This window comes from Sciurus carolinensis, chromosome 14 (assembly GCF_902686445.1).
Source record: "Sciurus carolinensis chromosome 14, mSciCar1.2, whole genome shotgun sequence".
Classification (NCBI taxonomy): Eukaryota; Metazoa; Chordata; class Mammalia; order Rodentia; family Sciuridae; genus Sciurus; species Sciurus carolinensis.
Window position 1 is genome coordinate 66,516,112 of NC_062226.1, and position 27,057 is coordinate 66,543,168.

At 33.6% G+C, this 27,057-nt stretch overlaps 1 protein-coding gene across 1 annotated transcript in view; it reads left to right on the forward strand.

Annotated features, from left to right (window-relative positions):
- Window positions 1-27,057, forward strand: part of Rfx3 (regulatory factor X3) — a 287,161-nt gene that overhangs the window by 242,294 nt on the left and 17,810 nt on the right. The window contains exons 13-15 of the mRNA XM_047524971.1: window positions 1,946-2,095; window positions 8,230-8,438; window positions 17,529-17,682. Of these exons, the coding sequence (XP_047380927.1) occupies window positions 1,946-2,095; window positions 8,230-8,438; window positions 17,529-17,682 (513 nt within the window). The remainder of the gene's footprint in view (window positions 1-1,945; window positions 2,096-8,229; window positions 8,439-17,528; window positions 17,683-27,057) is intronic.

Consider the following 27,057-nt stretch of genomic DNA (forward strand, 5'->3'; position numbering starts at 1 on the left):
TGGATGGTGCTATTTGATTATGACAGAAGAATTCTTTCCAACTTGCATAATCAATCATATATACAACAGTACCTCAAAAGGTGAAAGTACTTCCTTTCCCCGTGTTATCAAAGTGAATGTAATTGCAATATGGCTGTAATTCTCTCCATCTCATTAACCTCCAGAATTGATTTAGATGATTTACCATGGTGGAGTATACCTTGTGCCCTTCCACTGTCACTGATATGTAGTCTTTTTTCAGCTGTGCTCAGCTCCATCAATGAAGATAATTTACCCTGAAGAAGCAGCTTTCCAATGACTCTGGCAGTAGGGATCAAAATGCCTGGGTTCAATGGAGTTTAATAGAATTTTTGTGGAACCTTGAGCAAGCTACTTACCCTCTTTAAATCATAATGTGTGTCTAGATAGTTATAACACTTGAACAAGGTAATGTATGTGAGGCACTTATAACCCAGTACTTGGACCTAAAATATACTCAATACAAAACACTAAAACAGAAAAAAAGAAAAAAAAAAGGTGTAAGATTCTTCATTGAGGATATTTGGGCTTCAGTGCAAGTTTCATACAGTCTTAAAATACCTCACAATCAAGATAGAGCATTCTTTGCCCTGTGAACATTCTGTCACTCAGTCAGTTGACTGTACAGCATGTTCCTTAAATATCCATAAACAATACAATATCATATCTTCCTGTATGTATGTTAGTTTTTAACATGTTTTTAAAGATAATCATTAAATCTACTATATGTGCAACAAATTTCCATGAAATTGTGAGAATTAATTACCCAGACTGTTTTTTTCTTTTTCTTTGCATTATTTTTGATGTCTTTCAAAACAAACTGGTTTATTCAAGATCCCTGCAAGAAAAATGGCATATCTGTCTAAGGTGGGGAATTAAAGAGAATTTAGGAGTTTGTTTTCAAAGGTATGAGTGGAGTTGAGAAAACTAAGGAGGAATGGTTAAGCATCCCAGGATAGCAACAGTGGAAAGTACTACCTCTAGGTCTGAAGAGGGTAAGGAGTAAAAAACCAGGACATTAGAAAATCCCCTCCTTCCCACAGGATCACAGTAGCCTTAGAAAAGGAAAGCAGATTTTGTCCAAACAGGAAGAAAGCAGAGATTGTGGGGAATAAATACTCTGACCATTCTATCCTCCAGTCTTCTAACAGTGCTTATCATTAATCAAACCCAACTGGAAGCTAGAAGGCAAAGGAGGAGGTTAATGTAGTCCATTCAGGTCTCCTTCCCTGGGCACAGAGCAGGATGGAGAAGAATAGAAAGCAAATTTTGAGGGGCAAATGGAAATTGCCTGGATAATCCTTTTAAAGAAATTCACATTCTGAAAAAGAGTTGTTTTTGCTTGTCTTCGATAAAATTTCTTAGCTAATAAAAAATTATGAGCTCCCTTATTTTACCTTTAAATCACCCAAATTGTTATAATAAAGGCCATAAGAGTGAATCTGATTGGTAGTATTCTGGAAAGTATTTGTTTTAATCCAGTTTTAAAAGTTGGTTTGTCTGGTTGAGTTTTCCTAATTTAAAAAAAAAAAATGTTTTTATTTGCCTATTTTTAATTGTCCAATAAAAAGTGAAAAACTTTTTTTCACCTACTTTCTTACACAAAATCATTTCTTGCTGTGGATGAGTAGTTACTTATGAGATTAGTTTAATTAATGCTATGGAAGAATGTGGGAGTTTGTTTTAGTCTTGACCTCAGCATTCTCGAAAGGAAAATAATTCTTGGTTTACAAGTAAACTTACAAGTAAACTTTACAAGTAAATTTACAAGTAAACTCTCACCAAATGAATGTGAATAAGTGTCAAAGGGAAGCATTTAATTTTGGCAAGGGAAAAAAAGATTTGAAGATTGCATTAGTTTATTCTTTTTTTTCTTCTTGTAGTGGAGGGGGAAAAAAATTCTCAACTGACTGGGGTTTCTTTACAGGTTGCCGCTGTAAGTGCCTTTGCCCAGACTCTGCGAAGATACACGTCGCTCAATCACCTGGCCCAGGCAGCTCGTGCAGTGCTTCAGAACACTTCCCAAATCAACCAGATGCTCAATGACCTCAACCGTGTCGACTTTGCCAATGTACAGGTACTCCATTTTTTTACATGACAAAGAAAGATACTCAATTTGTTGTTCTAAATTAGGAACATCAAATTTCTTTTCAAAGCCTCAAGTATACACAAGGAGCAGCTACATTCATAATGTCCTGAAAGAGGGGAGTTTTACCCTTATATGATTTTATTGCACCTGTGTTTTGTGGGTATAGTCTGCTAAGATAAGTAGTCCTAGTAGGCAGCATATAATACATCACCAGGGTTTGCTGAATAGTTAAAGGATAATGAAGGTCATGGTCACTGAAATTAGACAAGAAATTAACATCTTCCATTTATTATCTGTGGGATATTGGGAAAGTTATTTAACTACTCTGGGTTTTGTTTTCCCCCCTTGACACTTACCTTAGATTGTTTCCTACTCATTTAGTAATTTGCACCATGTCAAGCACAGAAATATTTGTTATTGTAGTAATACACCTTGAAAGAACTAAAAACAACTCTATTTTAAAGTTTACTCTAGGTGCCTAGGAAGTATTTCTTCACTTGAAAAGAATTATATACAATAAATATGGCTTCTTTGATAGTTTACATAAAAAGTATTTAACCTTAAGATCAAACTTTAAAAACAGGTAATTTAGGAATACTGTTATAGAATTCTAGCAATTTTTTTTTACTTCTGATACAAAGTAGTAAAGCTAATTGTTGTCATATAAAGATAATACCACTGTTGATATTGGCCAAACTGTATTGTTATACGGTATGCATGTATTAACATGTAACAACAAATCCTATCAATATATACAACTAAAATATACCAATAAAAAATGAGGAAATAAAAAGTAATACCATTGTTGATCTAAAGCATAAGCAACAAAGGAAAAAATTTCATAACTGAACATAATCAAAATTTAAAACTTCTGTAGTTCAAAATGACCACCAAGAAAGTATATGAAAACCCACAGAATGTCAGAAAAATTTTGCAAATCATATATCTGATAAAGGACTTGTGTTGAATATAGAAGAACTATTGCAACTCTATAGTAAAAATCCAACCTGATTAAAAAATGGCAAAAATCTCAACAGACATTTCTTTGCAGAATATATACAAATGGCCTATAATCACAGGAAAAGATGCTTTATATTGTTAGCCACCAGGGAAATGCAAGTCAAAAATCATAAGGATATGCCACTTCATACACACTAGAATGAGTATAGGAAAAAACAACAAACAGCAACCACAAAAAAAAACCCTAATCAGTTTGGGTAAGGAGTTGGAGAAATTGGTGGAACCTCATACATTGCTGATTCAAATGTAAAAAACTGCATCCACTTTGGGATTTTTGGCATTTCCTCAGAAAGATAAACACAGTTACTGTGTAACTTAGCAATTCTGCTACTTGGGACATATCAAGAGAAATAAAAACATATTCATATAAAAATTTATACAAATTGAGTATCCCTTATCCAAAATGCTTGGGACAAAAAGTATTTCAGATTTGGGAGTTTTTCAGATTTTGAAATATTGAATAAACTTTGCCACTTGAGTGTCCCTAATTCAACAATCTGAAATCTGAAATGCCCCAAGGTCTGAAACTTTTCTGAGCATCTAACGTGTAATACATTTCAGATTTTGGATCATTTCAGATTATGGACTTTCAGATTACAAATAGTCAATTTAGGTGTTCATAGCATCATTATTCATATGAGCCATACAGTTCACATATCCATCAAATGATGAATAGATAAGTAAATGTTGTATGTCTACATAATGGAATATTGTTGGGGCATGAAAAGAAAGGAAGATGTTTCCTACCACCGGATAAATAAACCCAGAAAATAGAAGTGAAACTGAGTACAAAGGACCATGTAGTGCATTATTCCATTTCTATAGAATTCTCTGAATAGGTATATTTATAGAGACAGAAAGTAGATTGGTAATTGTTGAGGGCTGGTGGATTAGGGAGATTGGGCGGCAACAGCTATAAAGGGTATAGGATTTCTTCTCTGTGAAATAAAAAAGTTCTAAAATTAATGGTGTAATGTGATGCACAACTCTGTGAATGTACTAAAAGAAGACTTTAAACTGTATGTGAATTGTATGAGAATGTGAATTATTTCTCAACAAAGCTGTTGAAAATACTGTGTTTAAAAAAAATTATTGACTACATTTCTTAAAAACTTTAATCTCTACATCTGGCCTAATTTTATCACCAAAAGTATATTAAAAAGCATTATTTGGGCTTAGACCATTTTTAGGGTATGATAAATTAGTTATGTTCATTGTGACTTTCATGGATTGGGTTCAAACTTCTGGTATAGGTAACATTTTTTTCAATCTGCTGATTGATCTCTGTGCAAATATACACATACACATACACACATGCAAACACATAACCTTTATAAGAACAAACTGTCTCAGGTGTACAAAACCATTATTTACATATTTCAGTGGATTTACATTAAATGATTTACTGAAAATAACTGCCAGAAATTGCCTTAAGATCTGTACTCTCTTTATTTCAAATATTCATTAAAAAAAGATATGTTTAAAAATACCTTTAGAAAAGTTGAAGTAATAAGACAGGTTCTTCAGAAAGTAATTTAAGCTCAATATCAGAAAATATTTTTAAGAATAATTTCTAATAGTATCTAAAAATGGTTCTAAATGTTCCATTAGCATCATTTTCACATGTGTATTTGTGTGTCTACAGTCCTATGAAGTATTGATACAAATGAGTTCTTTCCTGGTTATAAACACCAATCTTTAGAACATCTTTGCATATAAATGGTCGATGATATGTCTGCTCTACTATTTATCCTCCACCCAGTAACTTGGAAACTACCCTGCCCTTTCTCTTCCTCTCTTGTGAATTATCAAGTATATTTGGGTGCACCATGTCAGTCATCCATACCGAAACCTATCTATTAAGCTACTTGATCTCCAAAACCTTTTCCTTTCTTCAGAAGACTGGGAACATAGTGGTGAGGTCTTCATTTCACCCTACATTTTACTCTTAGCTCTCTTCATTTTAATGAGTAATCTCTTGCTCCAGGAAGCGTATTTTGTCTTTAACTATCCTGTTTCTTTCCTTTTCTGTCCTAAGGTTTTCCAGATTTCCCCAGGGTGTGGGCTTCCCATTCCATTATTATCACCTTCCCCTATTATTTGAAATTTGTTCCTGCATTTTTTAAGATTAGCCTCAATAAGATTGACAAATACAAGGGTAATGCTCTTAGAATAATGAGACTTTAATTTGAAATGTAAGAGTTGATATTATAACATACTAAGAGCTCAAAAGTTTCTTTCAGTATAGGATACCCATAAATCTCTTTCTGCACTTCATTCTCCTCTAATTAAATCATCTTTTCCTCATGTATTCAAGATAATTTTTCTATTGCTGTATAATTGGTTTTCTTTCCTCCTTAATTGATAGTATTACAATGGTACTGTTCTCTGATTTTTTGAGCATAAATGGGTAGTTTTTCATATATATTATGTGTTAAATGGTTTGGATGGTCTGACCTGATAACTATTGCATATACTTGCATTTCTGTATTTAAAAAGCACTCTGATTTTGAAGTTCCTGACTACTTATCTTTTTGGATATAATTTTTATGTAAGTTAAGAATGTCTTTAAATGTTCATTCTTAGCTTTTTCAACTATAGAATGGAAATACCTAAATTTCTTTCACAAAGAAATATTTACAGCGTCATCCATTGTTAGCACGTTTTCAATCTAGAGAGTAGTAAAATGAAGCATAGTATAAAAATAGTTTGAAAAGCCAGATGATTATACTGTGGTTTTATTCTCTAAATTAGGTATTAGATTATCATCTTCTCTTTGCAAAACTAATTTGCACATATATAGTAAGCCTGAAATGATATTTTTCCATGGCACCAGGAAGTTCCTTCTCCCCATTATCTGTGCACAAAAGTCAAAAAGCAACCTTTCCCTACAGGGCAAGCATTTCAGTTTTGCAAGATGTAAAAGTTCTAGAGATCTCATGCACAACAAAGTACATATATTAATACTACTATGCTGTACATGGAGAAATAGTTAAGATGGTAAATGTTATGTGGTTTTTTTTTATCACAATGAAAATATGCTTAGACATTGATAAAAAAAAAAAAAAAACATAACCTTTACCTATAACTTTCTCAGTGCTTTAAATTCTTCCCTTAGTAATCTTATGGACTCTATTTTATACTGTATATTAAAATATTTAAACTATTCTAATGTAGATTTGTCATACAGAAATAAGTTAAAAAGTAATCAGAAATATAGTTACAAGGTTGCTAATTCCAGCTTTATTTTTAATAGCAAAATTTTAGAGCAAACAAATGTCCAACTGTATGGGATTGGTTATATAAAAATTCATTCATTCAACAATAAGTATAGCTGTACATTTGCCTACATGGAATGACAGTTACATATCATTGAGTAGGATATGTAGAATAACTGTAGAATGTGTGTTATGAGTTATGAATAAGCATAACTAATATAAAATGTACAGAAATGTGTATTTAGAATAAGTGTATTGCAAACATAAAATATATAAATATGGCATATGTACATATAAAATATTCAAGACACATTTATTTGCAATTAAAGCTTGAAGGTTTATACAATACATAAAGATGTAGCTATCTTTTGCCTTTTTAGGTATTCTTAATATTTTGTTCCTTTTTCCTTATTTATATTTTCAATTTTTTTCTATAATTGAATTTTAGTGTACTTACAATATTTAAAAGTAATATTTAAGAGGTAGCATTTGGAAGAATTTATGATTAATTAGATAAAAGAATGATAGTAGATGATGTTATCAGCTGAGACATGGAAAAAGCTGTAGTAGGTTCCCCTAGGAAAATAAAATGAGTTTGGGGCAATCTGCATTTAAAATGCCTCTAGATTGAAATGACCTTTGAATAAGTGAAGTGTATAAGATTAGGAGAGATTCTAGAACTAAAAGAATGAGATTAGAATTTTATTCTGTTGAAATTGTCAATTTGAATAAACTTATTCTCCAAGAACGTAGAATAAAAGCTATAGACACTATTTTCAGAAAAATATGTATTTATAGTGTCTTATATTTAGAATTAGGACTTTTTGACACCCATTCAAGAAACCCATCCTGAAAAAGTTATCTGGGCATAATGAACCCACTTTCAAAATACTTGTTAAGTTTTATATTTCTAATTTTATGTTTAGAGAAACAAGCCCACAAAGATTTAAATTAAGTACTTGAGGTTGGTTTGGTTGATTCAGGACCTAGATTAAAATCTATTTTTTCAGTGAAATATTATTTTACCAAATAATTATATTTTGACCTTGAGAGGATAGTTTTTTTTTTTAAGTTTTAAAATAAAACAGCACTAGAAACATCATAGAACTTATGGCAAGTACTGACAAGTAACTGTAAAAGTTCTTATTTTCCTTACTATGGTGAAACATGAAACTTCCTGACCAGAACCAGAAGGAAAATTGCAATATCCATATTGCTTGGCAGGTACCATGTCTACATTTTCACAAAAGAAGAGTTGTTTTCAGTTCTGTGAACATATTTGCATTTATAACTTTGCTTTGATAATCCTTGAGATTTCTGTTCCCAATCTATAAACTCACACAGCATATGCTTCTACCTAGTACCATTCAGTGTTTGTTTTTGTTTTAATCATGAGGGACCACTTTTGGCTAGTTGAATCTATGTATCCATCTGACTTATCCTAAATCATCTTATATGAGTCAGTTTTAAAGTTTTATCTGATAGGGAATGAGAAATTTTGAAGGCATATTAAAAGAATAGAATGAAAGAGCTTTCATACTGTAGGTTCACAATTCTATTTTTCTTAAGTAGTTATATGTTCTTATCGCTCACACACAACTTTCTAATGTGGAAACACTAAATTGTACCTTTATTTTTTTCCAAGTTGTACTTTAAAGTCACATCAGTTTTTCACATACCAGAATGAGCAAGAAGAAGTATTAATCTATTAAAACTGAAAACTGATAAAGTTTTTTTTTTAAATCTAACCAGTTAATTCCCTTCACTTATTTAACTCTTTGAAGTTATTATTGTAATTTCCCACTCACGTGTCTGCTGTATGCTAACAGTCAATTCAAAGATGCTGAGTTGAAATTCTCCTTTGCTCTCTGTGAACTGTCCCAGGAGCAGGCTTCCTGGGTGTGCCAGTGTGATGACAACATGGTTCAGAGACTAGAAACAGACTTCAAGATGACTCTTCAGCAGCAGAGCACCCTGGAGCAGTGGGCTGCATGGCTGGATAACGTGATGATGCAAGCCCTGAAGCCCTATGAAGGAAGACCCAGCTTTCCCAAAGCTGCCAGGCAGTTTCTACTGAAATGGTCTTTCTACAGGTATCATCTTAATTTTCCCCAAGTTTTCTTCATATTGTGTGTGTGTGTGTGCTTGCGTATGTGTGTGTGTGTGTGTGTGTGTGTGTGTGTGTGTGTGTACTTTTCAGATGAAAGAAATGAGTTTAGACTTTGTGGGAACTTTCTGTTGTAACTATCTTCAGCCCAACCCATTTATTACAACATCATGAGAATGAAGCAGGAGACTTAAGGAAATAAACTTGGTACTAGGAAAGGATAGGATTCAAAGCCCTAGAAGACCTCAGAAGGATTATCTGAGATTCTATTCTGGATAGGTTCAGCAGTAGACAGAAAAGATCTACAACCCTTCCTCCTACAACACATATTAGTCCTGAGCATTAACACCATTCTTTTGTTCTCACGGTCAGTGATCTTCAAACTGTGCTCCCTATGCCAGTGCATCAATATCACTTGGAAACATGTTAAAAATGAAAATCTTTAGTCCCTTCTCCAAGCCTAGCTAAGTCGGAATCTATGGAGGCAAGACCTAGTAAACCATGTTTTGAAATCTTCCAGGTGATTCTAATGCATGCTCTAAACCATCTAGTTAATCTCTTAAGTTTATCAAACAACTGTTTTCAAACCTGGCTACACATCAGAAAACAGAATATTTAAAAAACAAAGGGGAAATAAAGGAAGGGAGCGGGGATAAGAATAGGAAAGACAGTAGAATAAATCTAACATAATTTTCCTATGCACACATGTGAACTTACCTAAATGAACCCCACCAGCATGCCCACCCACAAGAATGGGCTTCTAATTAGAATAAGATATATCTTATGCTTATATAATTTTATCAAAATGGATTCTGCTGTCATGTATAACTAAGGAGAACCAATAAAATAAAATTTTTTAAAAAATCTAGGTGCCTCCTGAGACCTACTAAATCAAAATCTTGGTGGTCAGGAAGTAGTGTTTAGGAATGGGGATAGTCAGGATCAGCCCTTTTTCTTTTTTTCCTTCAGAAAGCTATCCTGGTGTTCTGATGCACAGCCAGTAATCTAGTAGATAATCATATTACTTATTGATAGGATGAATCACTTTTTGACTAAAATAATATAGATAGAAAATAATTTTTCTGTACAAATGGAAGTACCCCCAAAAGAGAAAGAATTTGCTGATTATATGATATGTGATAGCAAATCAAATTGGAATGAGCAGCTGACCAAAAGCTCTGCCTCAAGAGTTAAAAACAGCATTTATACCATATATGTGGGATAGAATTGTCAGATGGAGTTCTGTTTCACAAATTAGATAACTTATTAATCCAGTTATTTGTTTTTGTGGTAAGAATTCATGTTTTTACTTCTTTAAATAAAGACAGCCCCACTGACTTAAACCTGAAAGCTATATTTACTTTCAGGTATGGACAGTCCCTAATTTAGATTCTATACAATTCTGAAAGTATCAGAAAATAGTGACCATAGGACATATGCCTGTTAAAACTGTGGGTACACTGTGGTCACTGTATGAGCATTAGAGGTGAGGAAGGAAGGCATATAAATAAGTAACAATTTAGGAACTAATACTATACTTGTGAAACAGTGAGTCCAGACTATAGAACTTCTACCTTGTTTCACCCACCTTTTTAGAGATGGAACCCAGAGGTCTTTTAACTTTGGTGTTACTTGCTTTGACTTTTTTTTTTTTTTTCTTTCTCAACTAACTTAATTCTCTGATTTCTTAAACTGAAGTAGAGGTACAGATTCACTGTATAGTAAGAGTTTACTTGTCCTTAAATCCTGAAGACAATCTTCTAATGTGTAGCCCAGGGTAAAATGCAGTGAAGGAAAGCTTGGAAGTGTTTTGCTATTGTTTGGTTTTTGTTTCTGTGATGATATATTTAATTTATATAATTCCATAGTTGTTCTTCATCCCTTCAGCTCTCATAATTTGAAAGTACACTGTCAAGGTGTTGCCTGACTTTGTGACCCACTTCAGTGAAGCCACTGCTAGGTTTGACACACCTAGCAGTGTGTTAATGAGAGATGCATTAACAAGAAAAGTAAATTTTCCCTCAGTATACAGAGAAGACTTGGAAAGCATCGTCATTGTGTTCTCAAAGTAAATGCAGCAATAGTAGTGGTCATGGTAAAATTCAACATTCTTATTTGGAATACTTCCTAAGAATACTTCAGGTATTTTCCCCGTTTGCTCCAAGGTCGATATTTTATTCAGCCTTTTTTTCCCCCAGAAAATAGTATAAATAGTATATGTGTTCCATGAACAATTGATGCAACAGCAGCAACACTGATAGGTTCTTCAAAAATGTAAATGACCAAAGCAGAGACCATCCTCTGCATCAGAAAAAGCAAGGAGGTGGTGGGCTTGCTGTTACTCCTTCCTGTGGGTTTTTCCCCCTGTATTTAGCTAATATTATTTTAGAAATACACCCCTGGAACCTTGGTCTCCACAGAGATCTGTTGTAGGTATCTTGAAAGGAGAAAAAAATTACTTACTTATATTTCTTGTTCTCTATAGATATGCAAACCCAGTAGATCTTCACTTGCCTGCCCTATGTCCTCCCTGAGTTGAGGATAATTGGTTTGTTATTATTAGACACCATTATGGTTATTATTTTCATTTCAAAAGGACTTGAAGGCATATAGTTCAGGGCCACAGAGGAAAGGCACATTCAGAAAGATGCATACCTCCTGCTGATAGGCAAATTCAATAGCTTAAAAACTTAAGGCTGTTTAATATCTGAACTGTTTTTTACTGAGGCATAAGAACATACTGAGTAATGAAAACTGCATTCACAAACTATCAGTGAAGCAGAATTAGAGTATATATAAAAATGCTTTTGGCATTGTAAATACCAAAACTTTATAAGTTTGTAAATGCCATTGTAAATTTGGCAGTCACATTTATTGACCCTTTGTGTTCTGAAATCAGATACTTAATCTCATAATTTCTAAAATTCTGTATATATATTTACATGCACAGAAATATAGAAATGAACTGGCAGAGAATCATGCTAACAGCAGTTCATCTATTGTTGCAAATACATTCTTCTCCAAATGCAGTCTGTCCTTGCCTTACCTGGCTTTGAATGGCTAATGTTGATTTTCTGGGAGGTAGGAAAAGAGTCACCACCTTTCTTGGGCAAAAATGGAGAAGTAATGTGGGCCATTACTCGGTTTGTGTGTTTTGGGTGACAGAAGAAAGCATTCCTCAGGGCCACTTTGTAGGTAATCCAAATGTTCCATTTTTAAAGAACAAAATTCAAAATTCAGGACCAGGGTGTAATTCAGTGGTACAGCACCTGCCTAGCATGTGCAAGACCCTGGATCCAAACCTGGCACTGGGGGGAAAAATGCATAGCTTTCATACTGTGTATTGGACAAGGGAACACAGGGAATCTAGTTTGCCTTACAACTGGACAATATAAAAATCTTCCAAAATTACTCTTTTGATTTAACTTTACAATTCAGAGTTCACATGGAGTCAGGGTTATGATAGTCTCATCTTTTCCTTAAGAAGAATGTGATGCATCCTGACATATGCAGAGAGAGGGTTGTGTATCATATGTTAAGATATATATTTCAATTTCCATACCAGAAGTTATAAGGATAAATACACAAAGATATTTCTCATCCATTATAAAATAATTAACATTTACAACTCTAATTTTAAAATGAGTTGAAGTCATAGTAACTTAGCAACATGATATTCAATGGAATTAGTTTTGCAATATATCTTAACAGAAGTCTGAATTGAATAATACCTTTCCAAATGAAACTGTTAGTTCTGTCATTTAGTATTTGGCACTAGGGTAGAGGCCCAACTAAGAGAGAATGAAGTAGACATAGTATTGATGATACAATCCAACTGATTCTTTAAAATATATGACAATAATTTCATGACATGCTTACTAGTATTGTTTTTTAAAAAAAATACTAGGCATCATAATTGAAAATTAGCATTATTTTAAAAATTTTCCAACGAAATTTAGTATTACATGTATACTTTTTGTTGAAATAAAGTGATGGTTTAACAGCTCAAAAATTTCCAAAATGCTTAAATAAAATCCAGAGACCTTGTCACAAGACCCCACATAGTCTAACTGCTGGTAACCTCTAGACCTGATTAAGTTTTATTTTCTTTGCTCACTGTCCTCCAGTCATATGTGCCTTTTGGCATTTCTGTGAACACAACAAAACATAGTTCTCCAAGGGGAAAGTGAGGGAAACTTTCTGCCAGGGAAATTCTTCACCTGTGTGTTCCTATGGTTCATTCCCTCACTTTAGTCCAATTTCCACTCAGATATCATCTCCTCAGAAAAATTTTTTTATCTACTTGTGTTTTTATTGATTTTTACTTCTATAAAGTAAACTGTTGAAACTAAAGTTTTTCTCATTTGTTCTAAAAGAAGACCCTGACACAGAATGAGAACATAGCATTTATTAAATGAATGAATGTAAATTCTCTTGGAAAAAAATAATTGACTTTACATAATTTCAGAATTATTATATTTTAAGAGAACTATAAAGGCCTAAAATTAGAATTTAGAAACATATAAACAACAAATTCCTTTTGTTTGTGATATTTATCCCTTCAAAAATGTATTACATGCAGTTGACTCACAATTATTTTTCTATAACATAATGAATGTTATATTTTAAAAACAGATATTTTATTGTAAAATTAACATATGCTCAGATTAGATAATCTGGAGAATTAAAAAACTGTATATACAAAGATCATATTAAATTACCCATAATTTTACTATGTTCACCCCCCCAAAAAAAACTGGTAAAATATTTTCTTTTAATGTTAAATAAAATTGGGATCCAGTTGCTTACCAAAGATTATTACCTGTATTTTTCCCTGAATATCTGTCATTTAACCCAATACATAGAGAATTTCTTGTCATTAAATATTTCCAGAAGCATACTGTAATCCTATAGGAGATATGTTCCAAGACCCCAGCTTATGCCTGAAACCAAGTGTTAACCAAACCCTACATACACACACACACACACACACACATTTTTCTTTTTCCTATACATACATACATACCTAAGATAAAGTTTAAATTGTTAGACACAATAAGAGTTTAACAATGATAATACAAATAGAATCAGTATTCTATAAGGAAAGTTTTATGAGTATGGTGATATGGTTTCTCTTCCTCACAACCTTATTATACTTACCCTTCTTATGAAGTGAGATGATACAGTGCCTACAGGAGGAGATGAAATGAGAGGAATAACAGGGCTATTGTGACATAGCATGGTGTTAGGCTACTTCATAACGGTTACTTGAGCATAAGCAGTATGATGCTATATCATTTGATCCAGTGAATGATACAGCTACTAAGTGAGTAACAGGTGGGTTACATATATGGTGTGGATACATTAAACAAATGGATGACCACATCTTGGGCAGGACAGTATAGGACGGCATGAGATTTCATTGCACTACTCAAAACGGCACACAATTTTAAACTTAATGATTATTTTATTTCCTAAGTTTGCCTTTTAAAATTGAGGTTGACCATGGGTAACTGAAACCATAGAAAAGTGAAACTGTAGGCAAGGAGGGGCCACTATACTTTTTAATGTCCTCACAATATACGTCATACATTATTTATACATTCCCTTATTTTCTTTTTCTTGAATATTTTGATAGTGTTTTGATAGAATTTTTTAAAATTACTTAGTGATTATCTTTGTTCAATTGTACATCTATCTTAAGATAAATGTTTTAAAATAACATGCTATTTTAATGAAGTGTGTGATCTTAGTATTAAGAAAGTATTAGATAATAGAATTACATATTCTCATTTACTTAGGGTTAGGATTTTTAAATGATGTAAAGGTGTTTGTGTAAATGGGCTAATAAATTTTGATTCTTTAACTTAATATCATATAATAGATATTCCCGTGTTATGAACTATATGTCTACCTTATTTTTTTAATAATTGCTTCTACTTCTAAATATAATGAGTCATGATGTATTTAATCGGCATCCTACTAGTGGATATTTCTTTTTTCTCACTAATGCAAATATTGCTTCAATTAAAACTAACTTTGCTAATTTGTGTAAATATCTAGAATTAGAATCATTATGTGAAATGATTTAACATCTTAAATTTTGACAAATACTGTCAAATTCCCCTCTACCCAAGTTTTGTAGATTTATACCTGTAGAAACAGCTTTTCTCAATCCCTCTGTACCACTGAGTCTTGTAACCTCCTTCAGTATGATAGGTAATGGGAGGTGTCTTGCTTTAATTTGCATTTTTGTAATTTCAAATAAAATTAGTCTTACTGTTGTATGTTTGCTAGTTATTTGTCTTCTCTGTTCTATTTTTAAATATTAACTGTTTTCAGCAAGATGGATGCAGTTAAGCATGAGTGTTTTACTCTTGCAACACTTTCAAAAGTTATTGTCTTTAAGTTTGTATTAGGGATAAAATGTAATGTAACATTTCATTGTTACTTTTGTGTTGTTTTTCCTGTTTTTTAGGTAGAGAATACTCTGCTTTAATTTTTTTCCCATGGGGAAAGATCTCTAATTTAAAATTCTTATTATATTCATGTAAATTATGTTTACATATTGGTGATGCAACCCTGAATTTTAGGAAGGACAAGGACAGAAGTATAAATAGAGTTTTGTCTTACTTCTTTAGTACATAAATGAAGATATTAATCTTTTTTTAGTTATCCACCTTTACAGTAGAGTTCTAAACTTGAAGAATCCGTTTAGGTATTTGACTGTAGGGAATCATTTACTGGAACTACTTTTTATGCTAATGAATATATTATTAACTCCATCCAACCTGTATAACAATGTAGTGACCATGTACAGTATTCCTACCTTATCTATGAGGGATGCATTCCAATATCCCCAGTGGATGCCTGAAAGCACAGATAGTACTGAATCCTTAAATTTAATGCCTTGTTCACTTATTAGGTACTGTGTCTCTAACCTTTGCAGTTTGAGATGTGACAACAAAACTAGCACAAATTTCCTTTTTCTTTACAATTTCACAGTTGACTCATTCTTACTCACACAATTTTTTCCTTCTTTAAGTCAAAAACCTTCATCTTTTCACTTAAAGAAATCACTTTACTGTTCTTTCACATATCTGTATGACCAGCATCACTACTTTTGCACATTTGGACCATTCTTAAGAAAGATGAGCATTATTGCATGCAAGTGTTGTGATACCATCATAGTAGATCTGATAACCAAGACAGCTACTAAGTAACTAAAAGGCAAGAAGCATACACAGTGTGGATATACTTAACAAAGGGGTGAGTCACATCCCAGGCAACAATGAACAGGATGGCAGGAGATTTCATCACACTACTCAGAACCATCCACAATTTAAAACTTACTCTTTCTGCAATTTTCATTTAATATTTTCAGACTAGAATTGACCATAGATAATGAATGCAGGGAAATCAAAACCACAGATAAAGGATAACTATTTCACATTATCTCACTTCACTCTCAGGCTAAGTTTTGAGCCTTCAAAAAAGGTTATGTGATCATAACCAAGATCACATTGTGACAACCTGAATCTAACTTTAAATCAGTGGTTTCTTTTTTCTTTTGTACACAGATCCACAGAATGAGAGGTCCCCTGTCATCATCACATACCAATCTCCATTTTTACTGCCATAAACAAATGAGAATAAACTCATCTCCTCCTAGTCTGTTATAACTACAGTCTCTTATATTTGAGTCCTGCTCTATTCACTCATAAGTTGATTTCACATTCTTTAGTTCATTTTATCTTGAAATAACCATATGAATTAGATAAGACTAAAAGCATTGCTTTTATTTTCTCCCAAGAGAAAAAGACAGTGTGTGGGAAATTATTTACTTGAGGTCAGCAGTCAGTCAATGAACAGCCAGAATCAGAATCCAGGGCTTCTGTGCTTCAGATGCACAATGATGATCTCAATTGAATCGATTAATTTTGATTCAATTGTCAAACTGAGTGTATAGAATTTGATGTATTAATAGAGTTTTTGTTTTTAAAAGGTTAAAAATGAAGCAGAAAACCAAAATTCAGTCTTCTGATATCCATTTTCCTGCATTTTATAATTCTTCATTGCAAAACAAGCCCTGAAATATAAGGATTACATTTGTGAGATTCTCTCTCTTCCAATTGAGAATATAATGGCTCTTTTAGTATTTGTAGGTCAAAAATCTTCAGAAAAAAGCCACTGGATGAAAATGATGAAAAATATACCTACATAAATATACACATCATTCTGGGTCTAAGTTACAAATATTAAAGAAGTTTAAAGTATGTGAACAATCTTAATGATTAGCACATCATTCAGGAATCTGAGATTTTGTTTTGAACTCATTTCTATTTGGGATAACTTGTTAGTTTTCTATTAATATTGTTCAAATTTGGATATTAATATAAATTAAATATCCACATTTTCAAAGATAAGAATTTTATAATTGATTTTATGATTCCTATTTCTACTGGAAAAACACCTCAAATGAAAATCAGTAAGAAAGTGGAAACACTTAATGATTTTGCCTTCTAATGACACTTGCTGGAATCCCTGTACATACTTAGCTACATTTTATATGGTTACTCCTGGGAATTTTGTTTAGTATTTTTGTACCCGTTGTCTGGCACAAATACATATTTTTCTCAAAGTATTCCCTGAGCGCCATTACCATTTAGAGGTGACAGAGTGCTTACTACATAATCAATAAGGTTTTTACTTTGAGTTGTTTTTTCTTATATTGATGATGAGTTAACAGCCTTTAAAAAAATGTTTTTGTTCAGTTCTGATCCATTCATGAGTTTAATGGAAGAGGCAGACATGCCTATAATGGGAAAGTGGTTTTTCCCACCGAAGACGTGTCTAGCCCTAATAAAGATCAGACCTTATGGAGGATTACCTTTTTGCAATACTGTTTAAATGAGTTAAGCCAAGCGCTTTCAGTAATGAATTTATTTCCTGTCAGGTTTCTTGCTGTACCAACTACATAGGCTCCCAACTTAACTTCTGTTAGGAGGAAAAATAGGTTAAACTCTAACCCTTGTCACTAACATTGGCTGCATATGTGTCTTTTCTCTTGGCACAGCTCAATGGTTATTCGGGACTTAACCTTGCGCAGTGCTGCTAGCTTTGGCTCTTTCCACCTGATCCGTCTACTCTACGATGAGTACATGTTCTACTTAGTAGAGCATCGTGTTGCTCAGGCAACAGGAGAGACACCGATAGCAGTCATGGGCGAGGTAAGGAAGATAAAAGAGCTATGACCCACGGGGTTTTTTTTTTTTTTTTTTTTTCCCTAAGAATCTGAATTACATTTCAATCTAAGTATATTAATTATTGATTAAAACATTGTTTCCTAACAAAGTGAGTCTCAGACCCTAGAGGGGTTATGTAATTATAGTAAGATATCCTTAAATCTCTCTGTTCATATGTTTATTTTTAATCCAATGATTCTAAAATTGTAGATTGTATCATGTGAAAGGTCATGAAATATTTTGCTACTTTATGTAAGAGTCTATGCAAAAGAAAAACTTGAGGCCCACTAGACTTAAAAAAGAAACTATCAAGTGGGAAATAAGAAAGATTAATGTTTCTGATAAAGCTAAGAGCTGGGAATGTAAAGGAAAGAGTAAATATTTTATAGACTCTTTTTTTTACCCATTCTTCAAGAACAAAATGAATGATTCTCTTTTGGAAGGATTATGGTGATGATGATGGTGGTGGTAGTGGTGGTCATGATGATGATGCTTATAATAGCTAGCATTTTTTAGACATATAGTATGTACCAGGCACAGTTCTTAGTTCTTTACACATAATAAAACATTAACAATTACAAAAACTCTTTGAGGTAGATTCTTCTTTATCCTTTTCTATAGATGAGATTCTGAGGTTTATACAGAAATCTCAGAGAGAGAGAGAGATTAAATGGTAACATAACTAAAATATGGTGGACACCTTTTTCAAACACATATAATTCTCAGGCCCATGCTTCTAATCACTAACAATGTGTGTGTGGAGGGGTATCTCTTTGACAAATATCAAAAAAGCAAAAACTCTGAAGCTAATATAACTAAGTATAATGAGGGGTAGATGCAAACACTCAAATGATTCAGTGCTGGCTCATTTTGTCACATTGGAAAGGGTACTTTATATCTTGCTGAATTATACCAGTCCAGACAGAAATTACCCAAAGCAGTAATGAAAACATTTTCATTTTTAAGCTATTTACATGTGCTTATTTAAGTAAGAAATATTGAAGATAAATATTTTAGATGATTTTCCTAACTTAATAACATAAAAGCATAAATAAAAATATATCAAAATACTTCAAGGACCTCCATAAGTATTTCTAGTATGAATAAAATGCTTGCCAAACATATTCAGAAAGTCAGTTGAAATACTCATCATTTCCTTTTCTTTAAATTTCTCACAGTATACTAATGTATATGTCTTTGTATGGTGTTCTCCAGTAGTGATTGTGCTTACATGATGCCAAATGGACATGTGTGAATTTAAGCACGAATCACTATAGCTTTTAAATATTAGGCAGAACTTTATGTCACCAGTCTGAACTGTTCTTAGATTTTTTTCCTTTCTTTCTTTTGTTGTTATATAGATGTCTTGTTGTCCTGTTGGCATATAGATTAAGTGCTGTAAGAGTTCTTTTTTTTTTTTTTTTTTAACTGTAAGATTTCTTCACTCAGAGCTCAAGATTTCTGATATGGACCCACCTTTCAGTATATTGAACTCATTGGCCATCCACTTCATATGCTCTGGGGCTTCTTTAACAAAATGAGCAGGATGTGATAACAGAAATTCTCATTAACACCATGTGGCTAATTCTAACGCATGGTCTATGCTTTCCTTGCATCTTTAGGTAAAAAGTCATTGATGGCTTTGCAGCCCCTTTATACAGACAGTACTGCACCAGAATTAAAAGGGGCTGCATGATCAATCTAATAACTAATCATTCAAATAGACATCTTCTTTTGCTATATGCAAACAATATAAATGAATATGACATTGTCACATGAGGCAAAACTATATGAATAAAATCTAAATGAAAACAATAAGACATACAGTACCTTCTGTAATATCAAAGATTTAGATCTCCTGATTTATTCATTTACTATACACATACCCAGTTTGTATGAAACGTATTTGGTCTGTTTGTGTTCCTCCGTTTTTCAACCCAGAAGTCAAATTAGGGCTAATTTTCTAAGTTTGTTCTTCCCATATAACACTGATGCTTCGTAGATCTGTTGACCATGGTCATATTATCATATCAAAAGTTTCTTGTTTGGGGGGTAAAGAAGAAAGAAATTCAAGAAAGAATAAGCTGTTTTCTCATGTTCCCTTTACATGTTATCCTAAGTCTATCCTACCTTTTCCTCTTGGTTGACTTCCCTTTTCAAACATCAAATCCCAAAGTGCCTATATACCCTTGTGGGAACAATAGGTCAGGCCCAAATCTGTTGAAATCCATAAAATTCACCATTACCCTGTATTGTAGCAAATGATTTTTAATCATTAGTAAGAACAACCAGCATAACAATAGTAATAATCGTCACTGTTGAGAGCTTATTACACACAAGCACTTAATTAAACTTTTGATTTTTCTACTGATTGCTCTTTCTCAGTAAATGGCACATGATACTGCCTGTTGACATGCTAGATAACTAAGCTTCATCTTTTGCATGTCCTTCTATCTTGACTCCTGCCTATAATCAATTACTAGATCTTCTCATTCTCAAATCCTAAGTGCAATCATTAACATCTGGCAAAAATGCAAAACTGATCATGTTATCCCCCACTTTAAACTCCTCAGTGACTTTACCTTTTGTTTGTTAATGAAGAAAATCCTTGCCTTGATACACAAGGTCTTAGCATGATCTTTCCCTGCCTTTCTGATTAACTTCAACCTCCCGCTTCCTACTCCTTCTCTTAAAATCACAGTAGCATCTTCCCTGTTCTCATTCACCAAGCTCATTTTGCCATGGACCACTATGTAAGTGGTTCCTCCTACCTAGAACCCCCTTGTTTGCCTTCCTTGCCCATTCTATCTCCTACTTTGTGTCTCAATATCAGTTCCTCAGAGAGGCCCAATTCACCCAGACTTTATTAGGTGGTCCTATTCATTGTGATTTATAGTTTTTACTTTTCATTCTAAAATTTACATAATACTAATTACATGGTTCTTTGTATGATTTATATAATTAAGATTTAGCACCTAGAAATAATAGAGGACTTCGAGTCAGAAGAACTGAATTCTCTTTCTAGTTCTGCATTTATAGTGGACAAATTGTATCTCCTTGTGTTGAATCCCAGATTTCTAATCTCTAAAATTAATATATTCATTTATTTAACAAGTATCCTTCATGTAGCTACTCTAGGCCAAACACTATAGTGATTTAGATATAATAACAAAATGGATTTTGATCCTACCTTCAAGGCACTTAAATTTTAGTGAGGAATACATATTTAATAATTAGTCACATAATTACAAATTCTATTAAGTGCTATAAAGGAAAAATTTAAGGGATATAGAAATGCTTAAAGCAAGGAACAATTATTTCTAGCGTGGAAGGCTTTACCAAGGAACTGATATTTGAAGTGATAAAGAGAGGCCAAAAAGAAATAACTAGAAAGAATCTGGAAGCAAGGGGTTGAGACCACAACACAAGGAAGCACACATAAGTTACATCTGAGATGGAGGGAACACAGCTAGTGGGAAGTTATCATGGGAAATCTGAGGTTCAAGTACAAGGGAGACCAAATTAAAAAAAAATAAATAAACACTGAAATTTAAACGTGAGGAGGAAGAATTGGATTAGGATAGAAAGTCAAAGATTTCAAGTGAACCTATTCCCCACATAATCATAGTGTGTCAAGCACCATTCCAAATACTTTATACTTTAACTTAACAACTTAAAACCCTGTTGAACTGGGAGTGGTGGTACACACCTGCAATCCCAGGTGCTTGGGAGACTAAGACAGGAGAATCACAAGTTCAAAGACAGCCTAAGCAATGGTGAGGCACTAAGCAACTCTGAAACCCTGCCTCTAAATAAAATATAAAATAGGGCTGGGGATGTGGCTCGGTGGTTGAGTGCCCCTGAGTTCAATCCCTGGTACTCTCACTGTCCAAAAAAAAAAAAATCCCTGTTCAATAGACACTATTATACTTATTTTATAGATAATGGAATGAGACACAGAACCATTTTATAACTGGCCCAAAGTCACACACCAAGCAGTCTGGCACCAATGTTTTTGCTATTAATTTACCATGCTTATTGCCTGCTTCAGGCTGGGATAGAATTGGAGCAAAAACAGTTCAGTAGTTAGTAGGGCAAACCTATAAACCAGTCTTTGCTGGTCTTTTGTTTTGTCTTTATTGATGCTTTGAGAGTTGTCAGAGAGCTACATAGGTTCAAAGAAAGAAAAAAAGGCTTTCCTTTTAAAGCAATTTAAGAACAAGTAAAGTATCTTTTCATTAATATGGACTCAATAAATGAATTTTAAAACTAACATTATTTGAGCAGGAACAAGAGAGCAACACATGTTTAACACATAAACAAAATATGCAAGCATTAAAAATAATATTTTTACATTCACTGTAACACTTCATTTCAACAAGTGAACCCCCAAACTAGAAACAGGGTCACAGTCCCACAAGCTTTTGTATGTTGATCTGCTAGTTCATTAATTCTTCCTAATAAGTTGTTTATGGCATATGCAATTCCAGAACTCAGCCCCTCCCTCCCTCCCTCACTCTCTTCCTTCCTTCCTTCCTTTGCCTAGATGATAGGGAACAACTTTTATTTATTGCTAGAATTTATGAATTTTTCAAATTTTTATTTAAACATTTTAAGTATGCCCATAGGTTTTCTGGCAATGGTAAAATTTTAAGAGTAGAAATAAACAAGTTACATCTGTTTACATACCTGTTAAATGAAAAAAATGTAAATCACAGGCATTCTGTACAACTACAATAAGTTGAGCAAAAAAAAAAAATCCTTTCATTTGAATTTTATGGATGTTCATGTTTGGAAGTTTATGGTATTTATGCTTGATTTATTTAAAATATACATAGTCTGCTAATATATTCACTGAATCTATAAACTCAATTGCTTCATAAAGTGATTTTCTGTAGTAAACATTTTTATTTTTAATATTTAATAGATTGAATATATTTAAGTTCCTTTGATCATAATTATATTTGTTAAACACCTCTATAGCCAAACTTTTTTTTTTTTGGTACTAGGGATTGAACCCAGGAGCGCTTAACCACTGAACCACATCCCCAGCCCTTTTTTATATTTTATTTAAGAGACAGGGTCTCATTGAGTTGCTTGGGGCCACACATTTTCAGTGTATTTTTCCTAATTGCATTGGAATAATGCTCATTGAAATTTGTTTTCCTTTAGTTCAATTTTACTTTACATATTCATGCTTATTTACTATGGTTGTACTTCTACCAAATGCTACTTGTTCACTGAACTTTAATTCCAAAGTTCTGTCAAATTATTATTGTTCCTTGCCAATTTTAGGTTTTGAAGATTTATCTCCTCCTACTTTGCGTACATCAGCTTGGATGAATCTGAGCATTTTTCTTTAGATGATAAATCCATACTTAATTTTTTTCCTAAAAGTATTACTGAAATATTCTTCCTATATTGATATTTACTGTTGAATAATTAAAGCACCTTCTCGTTTTTCTTCCTATTTTAAAAGATTGGCTATAAACCCAGGCATGGTCGTGCATGCCTATAATCCCAGCAACTCAGGAGTCTGAGGCAGGAGGATTGCAGTTCAAAGCCAGCCTCAGCAACTTAGCAAGGCCTTAAGCAACTCAGTTGTTATAAAGAGTATTTTTAAAGGAATGAATTCTATTACAAGTTTAGATATTTTATAGAAAAAAAATTTTAAATAGTAACAGCTTAGAAAATATGTAGAATATTTGTCAAGTGTTATATTATTGTTATTTATGATAAAGCTTAGTATCATTAATGTTTTTTTTTTCTAATTGAGGTTAGCCCTTGTGACAGTCATTGTGCTATATTTTACATTCTTACTTAATATTTATGAAAACCTTGCAAAAGATGAGTTAGTGTCCTTTTAACTTGTGAGGAAAACGGGTTGAAAATTGCCCCAAATCAAAACTAACAAGTCGGCCAGACACAGTGGCACATGCCTCTAATCCCAGTGACTTGGTAGGAGGCTGAGGCAGAAAGATCACACGTTCAAGACCAGCCTCAGAAACTTAGCAAGACTGTCAGCAACTTTTGTAAAATCTTGTCTCAAAATAAAATAAAAAGATTTGGGAATGTAGTGCAGTGGTAAAGAACCCCTATACCCAGTACAACCCCCCCCCCAAAAATGTGGGAGAACTAACTTTAGAAAGTAGGACTGTCTCACATTTCATGTCTCCAAATAGTCAGATGGGCTTAATTCACATTTAAAATTTTTATCATATAAATTTTGTATAGTTTCAGAATAAGGATTATTTGTTTCATTAGCTTATTTTTATCTGTAGTATACTCCCAAAACACATATACATGTTCATATGCTCATTTTCTCCCACAATGATAAGCCAGATGCCTAGCATATAAGCTTTTATTATTTTGTTCCAGGTCTTCTCAACTTTGTCTCTTGATAGTCCTGCCACCCTTCCCCTCTTACTTTTTGTTAGTAGATGTTTAGGATATGCAAACTAAAGGGAATATTAGTTTAAGCAAATTGCAATTGGAAAACTAAGTCTGCCAGAAAACAGCAACAACAAATTACACCCTTCAACTCCTTCATACCCACCCACAGACCAGACATAAACTGAAATTATTTTTTTAGAATTTGTAGTTTGGTTTTAGCTATAAATCTGCTCCTACACATTAGCATAATTTCTGACAACTTTAAAATCAATTATAAAGTGACCCCCATCTGGAGAAATGGAAGAGCTGCTTCTTGTATACCTTCATCTCTGAGTCCCTAAGAACTGACTCTACAGATACTTTGTCCCATTTTTCCCCCTTTCTCCTGATTTGTCATCCTGTTTATTTCTCTCCTTGCATTTAAGAAAAGAGCCTATTGACTCAGCAGCCCAGGGATACAACCCTTTCCCTCGGGGATCCCTACTCAGTAGCTCTCTGTACTTGCTTTCCTTCCCTGCTGGCTCTGAGCTGTAACCTCTTCTGTAGTCCTCTTCAGGGAATGAAAAGAATTTTGTGTATAAATCTGGTTTAAACACAATCCCACAATAAGTACTAAAACAAAATAAATATTCATTCCAGGACGGAAGTGCAATAGAATGGTGGAAAAAAGACTACCAACTTACAGGATTTCTCATTGGGTTTCATGATTGAGACACTGGATTTCTTTATTCAGAAAAATAAAACTCCTAGACCTAGAAGTGCAGCTTCTCCCTAGAATATTTCAGAGAATCTCTGAAGGATTTTGGTTTTTATACAACTTACAACTTGACAGCTGAATGTGGGAAAAGGAACAAAAATAGAAGTTCAAAATTTCTTAAAACATTTCAATGACTAAAATGGTCACTGTAGACATCAGGAGAGAAATCTCAGCACACAGTTCCCTTCAGCAAAGCCCACCACGAGGTTATCTAGGAAAGAGTTAGTTTGGGTGCTACTTGGGCAGCTCCAACTGAGGAACAAGATAGGTGTCAAAGATCCTCTGGCACAGATTAAGCATGATAGCTCCACCTACTGGCCTCTGCCACACTCTGTTATTCCATTCCTAGTTCAAGTGGTTCTGGTGGAGACATTGACTTTGTGGGAAGTTTTATTCTCAATCACAGGTGAAAATGGTTATTGCTGGTACTGCTAATAAATAATAGCCTTTGTTTGATATGGGAAAGATCTTAAATTTAAAGGAATTGTTATCCGATTTTATTTATACTCTTATTGTACTAAAATGTACTGTTAAAAAATACAAAAATGAGATTCTCTAAAAGACATAGGCCTTGTGTGATGATAATACAAACACTTCAATCTCAGTCACATTGTTTGTAAAGGTTTCTTTGATACAAAAAGAACATGTCCCTCCCCCGACTACATTGTTGCTCAGTTAATGATTTTCAAACAGTCATTTATCAAAATTCAATCCTACTTTTCTAATGTAATAAATTAATATCATGTTCTATCAGATAAAGCAGGTAACCTCAAGGGGAACTCTTGGGGAGCTCTTGGGGAGACTCAAGGGGAGTTAGGAACAGAGCTCTTTCTGTTCTTTTCATTGTTTTATTTGAATAAAGGGTGTGCTAACATGCCCAACCCTAACATTTACAGGGTCTGAAGTACTATATGTCTAAATATTTTAAAAGGTGTGAGCCAAACTCTAAATATAATCTTCTCTGTCCACCCACCTTGACAAATATCTTCTTTACTAGAAAAGCATTTAAATGTAAAGTCCTATATCTCCTCCAGATTCCATGCCAGAGAATGATGGCATAGACAGCCAGACTCTGGCCCCTAAATACCACTCTTCTCATGCATCACTCCTCCATCTTATACTATGGGTAGTTCAGGCACTTTTTTTATGGACACCTTGGCCCAGTGCTTTCTCTGTCCCTTGCAAACAGTTACCTTGGCTGTCCTTCTTTCCTCAGAAGGGTAAACTTAAGAGACCTACACAGACCTAGGAAGGAATTCAAACCTTGGGGCAGGGAATTCTGGGATCTCAGAAAACATGAGTATGGTAGGAGTCAGGGGAGGTGTAGAGGTGAAACAGGCTCCAAGAGACACAGAGACACGTCCACTTGTCTCTGTGGGGAATAGCCCTGAGAAAGGCAAAGCAGTGCTCTCCATAGTTGAACACTTCACTACCTGCATATGCTCCCATGACTGTTCCTTAGAGATTTTGAAACAATGTTATATAAAAAGTACACATGTTGCTGTGTTCCCAGGGGGGCACAAAAGCCTGAATGGTTAAAGCTGCAATATAGATATTCTGCTCTATGTGCGCAGTGACTCTAGCACATAACTGCCAGGACACATGGCTCAACCCCAATGGGCAGGACCAACAGCAATGATAGGGTGGAATTTGCCTTATTATGAACCCAACTGCCAGAAATCTTGGTCTTTTTAGCAGACTTAAATTAAGGGGAAAAAAAAAAAAAAACAACACATACTTGAAATTATATAGATAAGTACGAAAGATGTTGCCAAATAAAACGTTAGTATTCCTTGTACATATTATAAAATTGGAAAGTAAGCAGTTTTTTTCCCCTCAGTTGTGAAACCTTATGCCAATGCTCAATGTAAAGTGCTTTGGTGAATTTGGTTCTCATTTAAAAAACATTTTTTTGGCTTTTCTTTTTTGTTTTTAATTTTATTTGTTCTAATTAAGTGTACATGACAGTAGAATGCATTTATACATTTTGAAGACATTTAAAGAAACTATGACATGACAAAGTCATTTCTCTCCACCATCCAAAATAGTTACTACTACCTAACCCCTTTCAATCAGTTCTATTAACTAACCTTAGTTAATAGAACAAAAATCATAGACCATTGCTCACTTGTATGTGATTTGTAAAGTTCAGAATGTTACAAAGTCCAATCTCAGGATAGAGGGTTGAAAAGATAGCATTGGGACAGGAA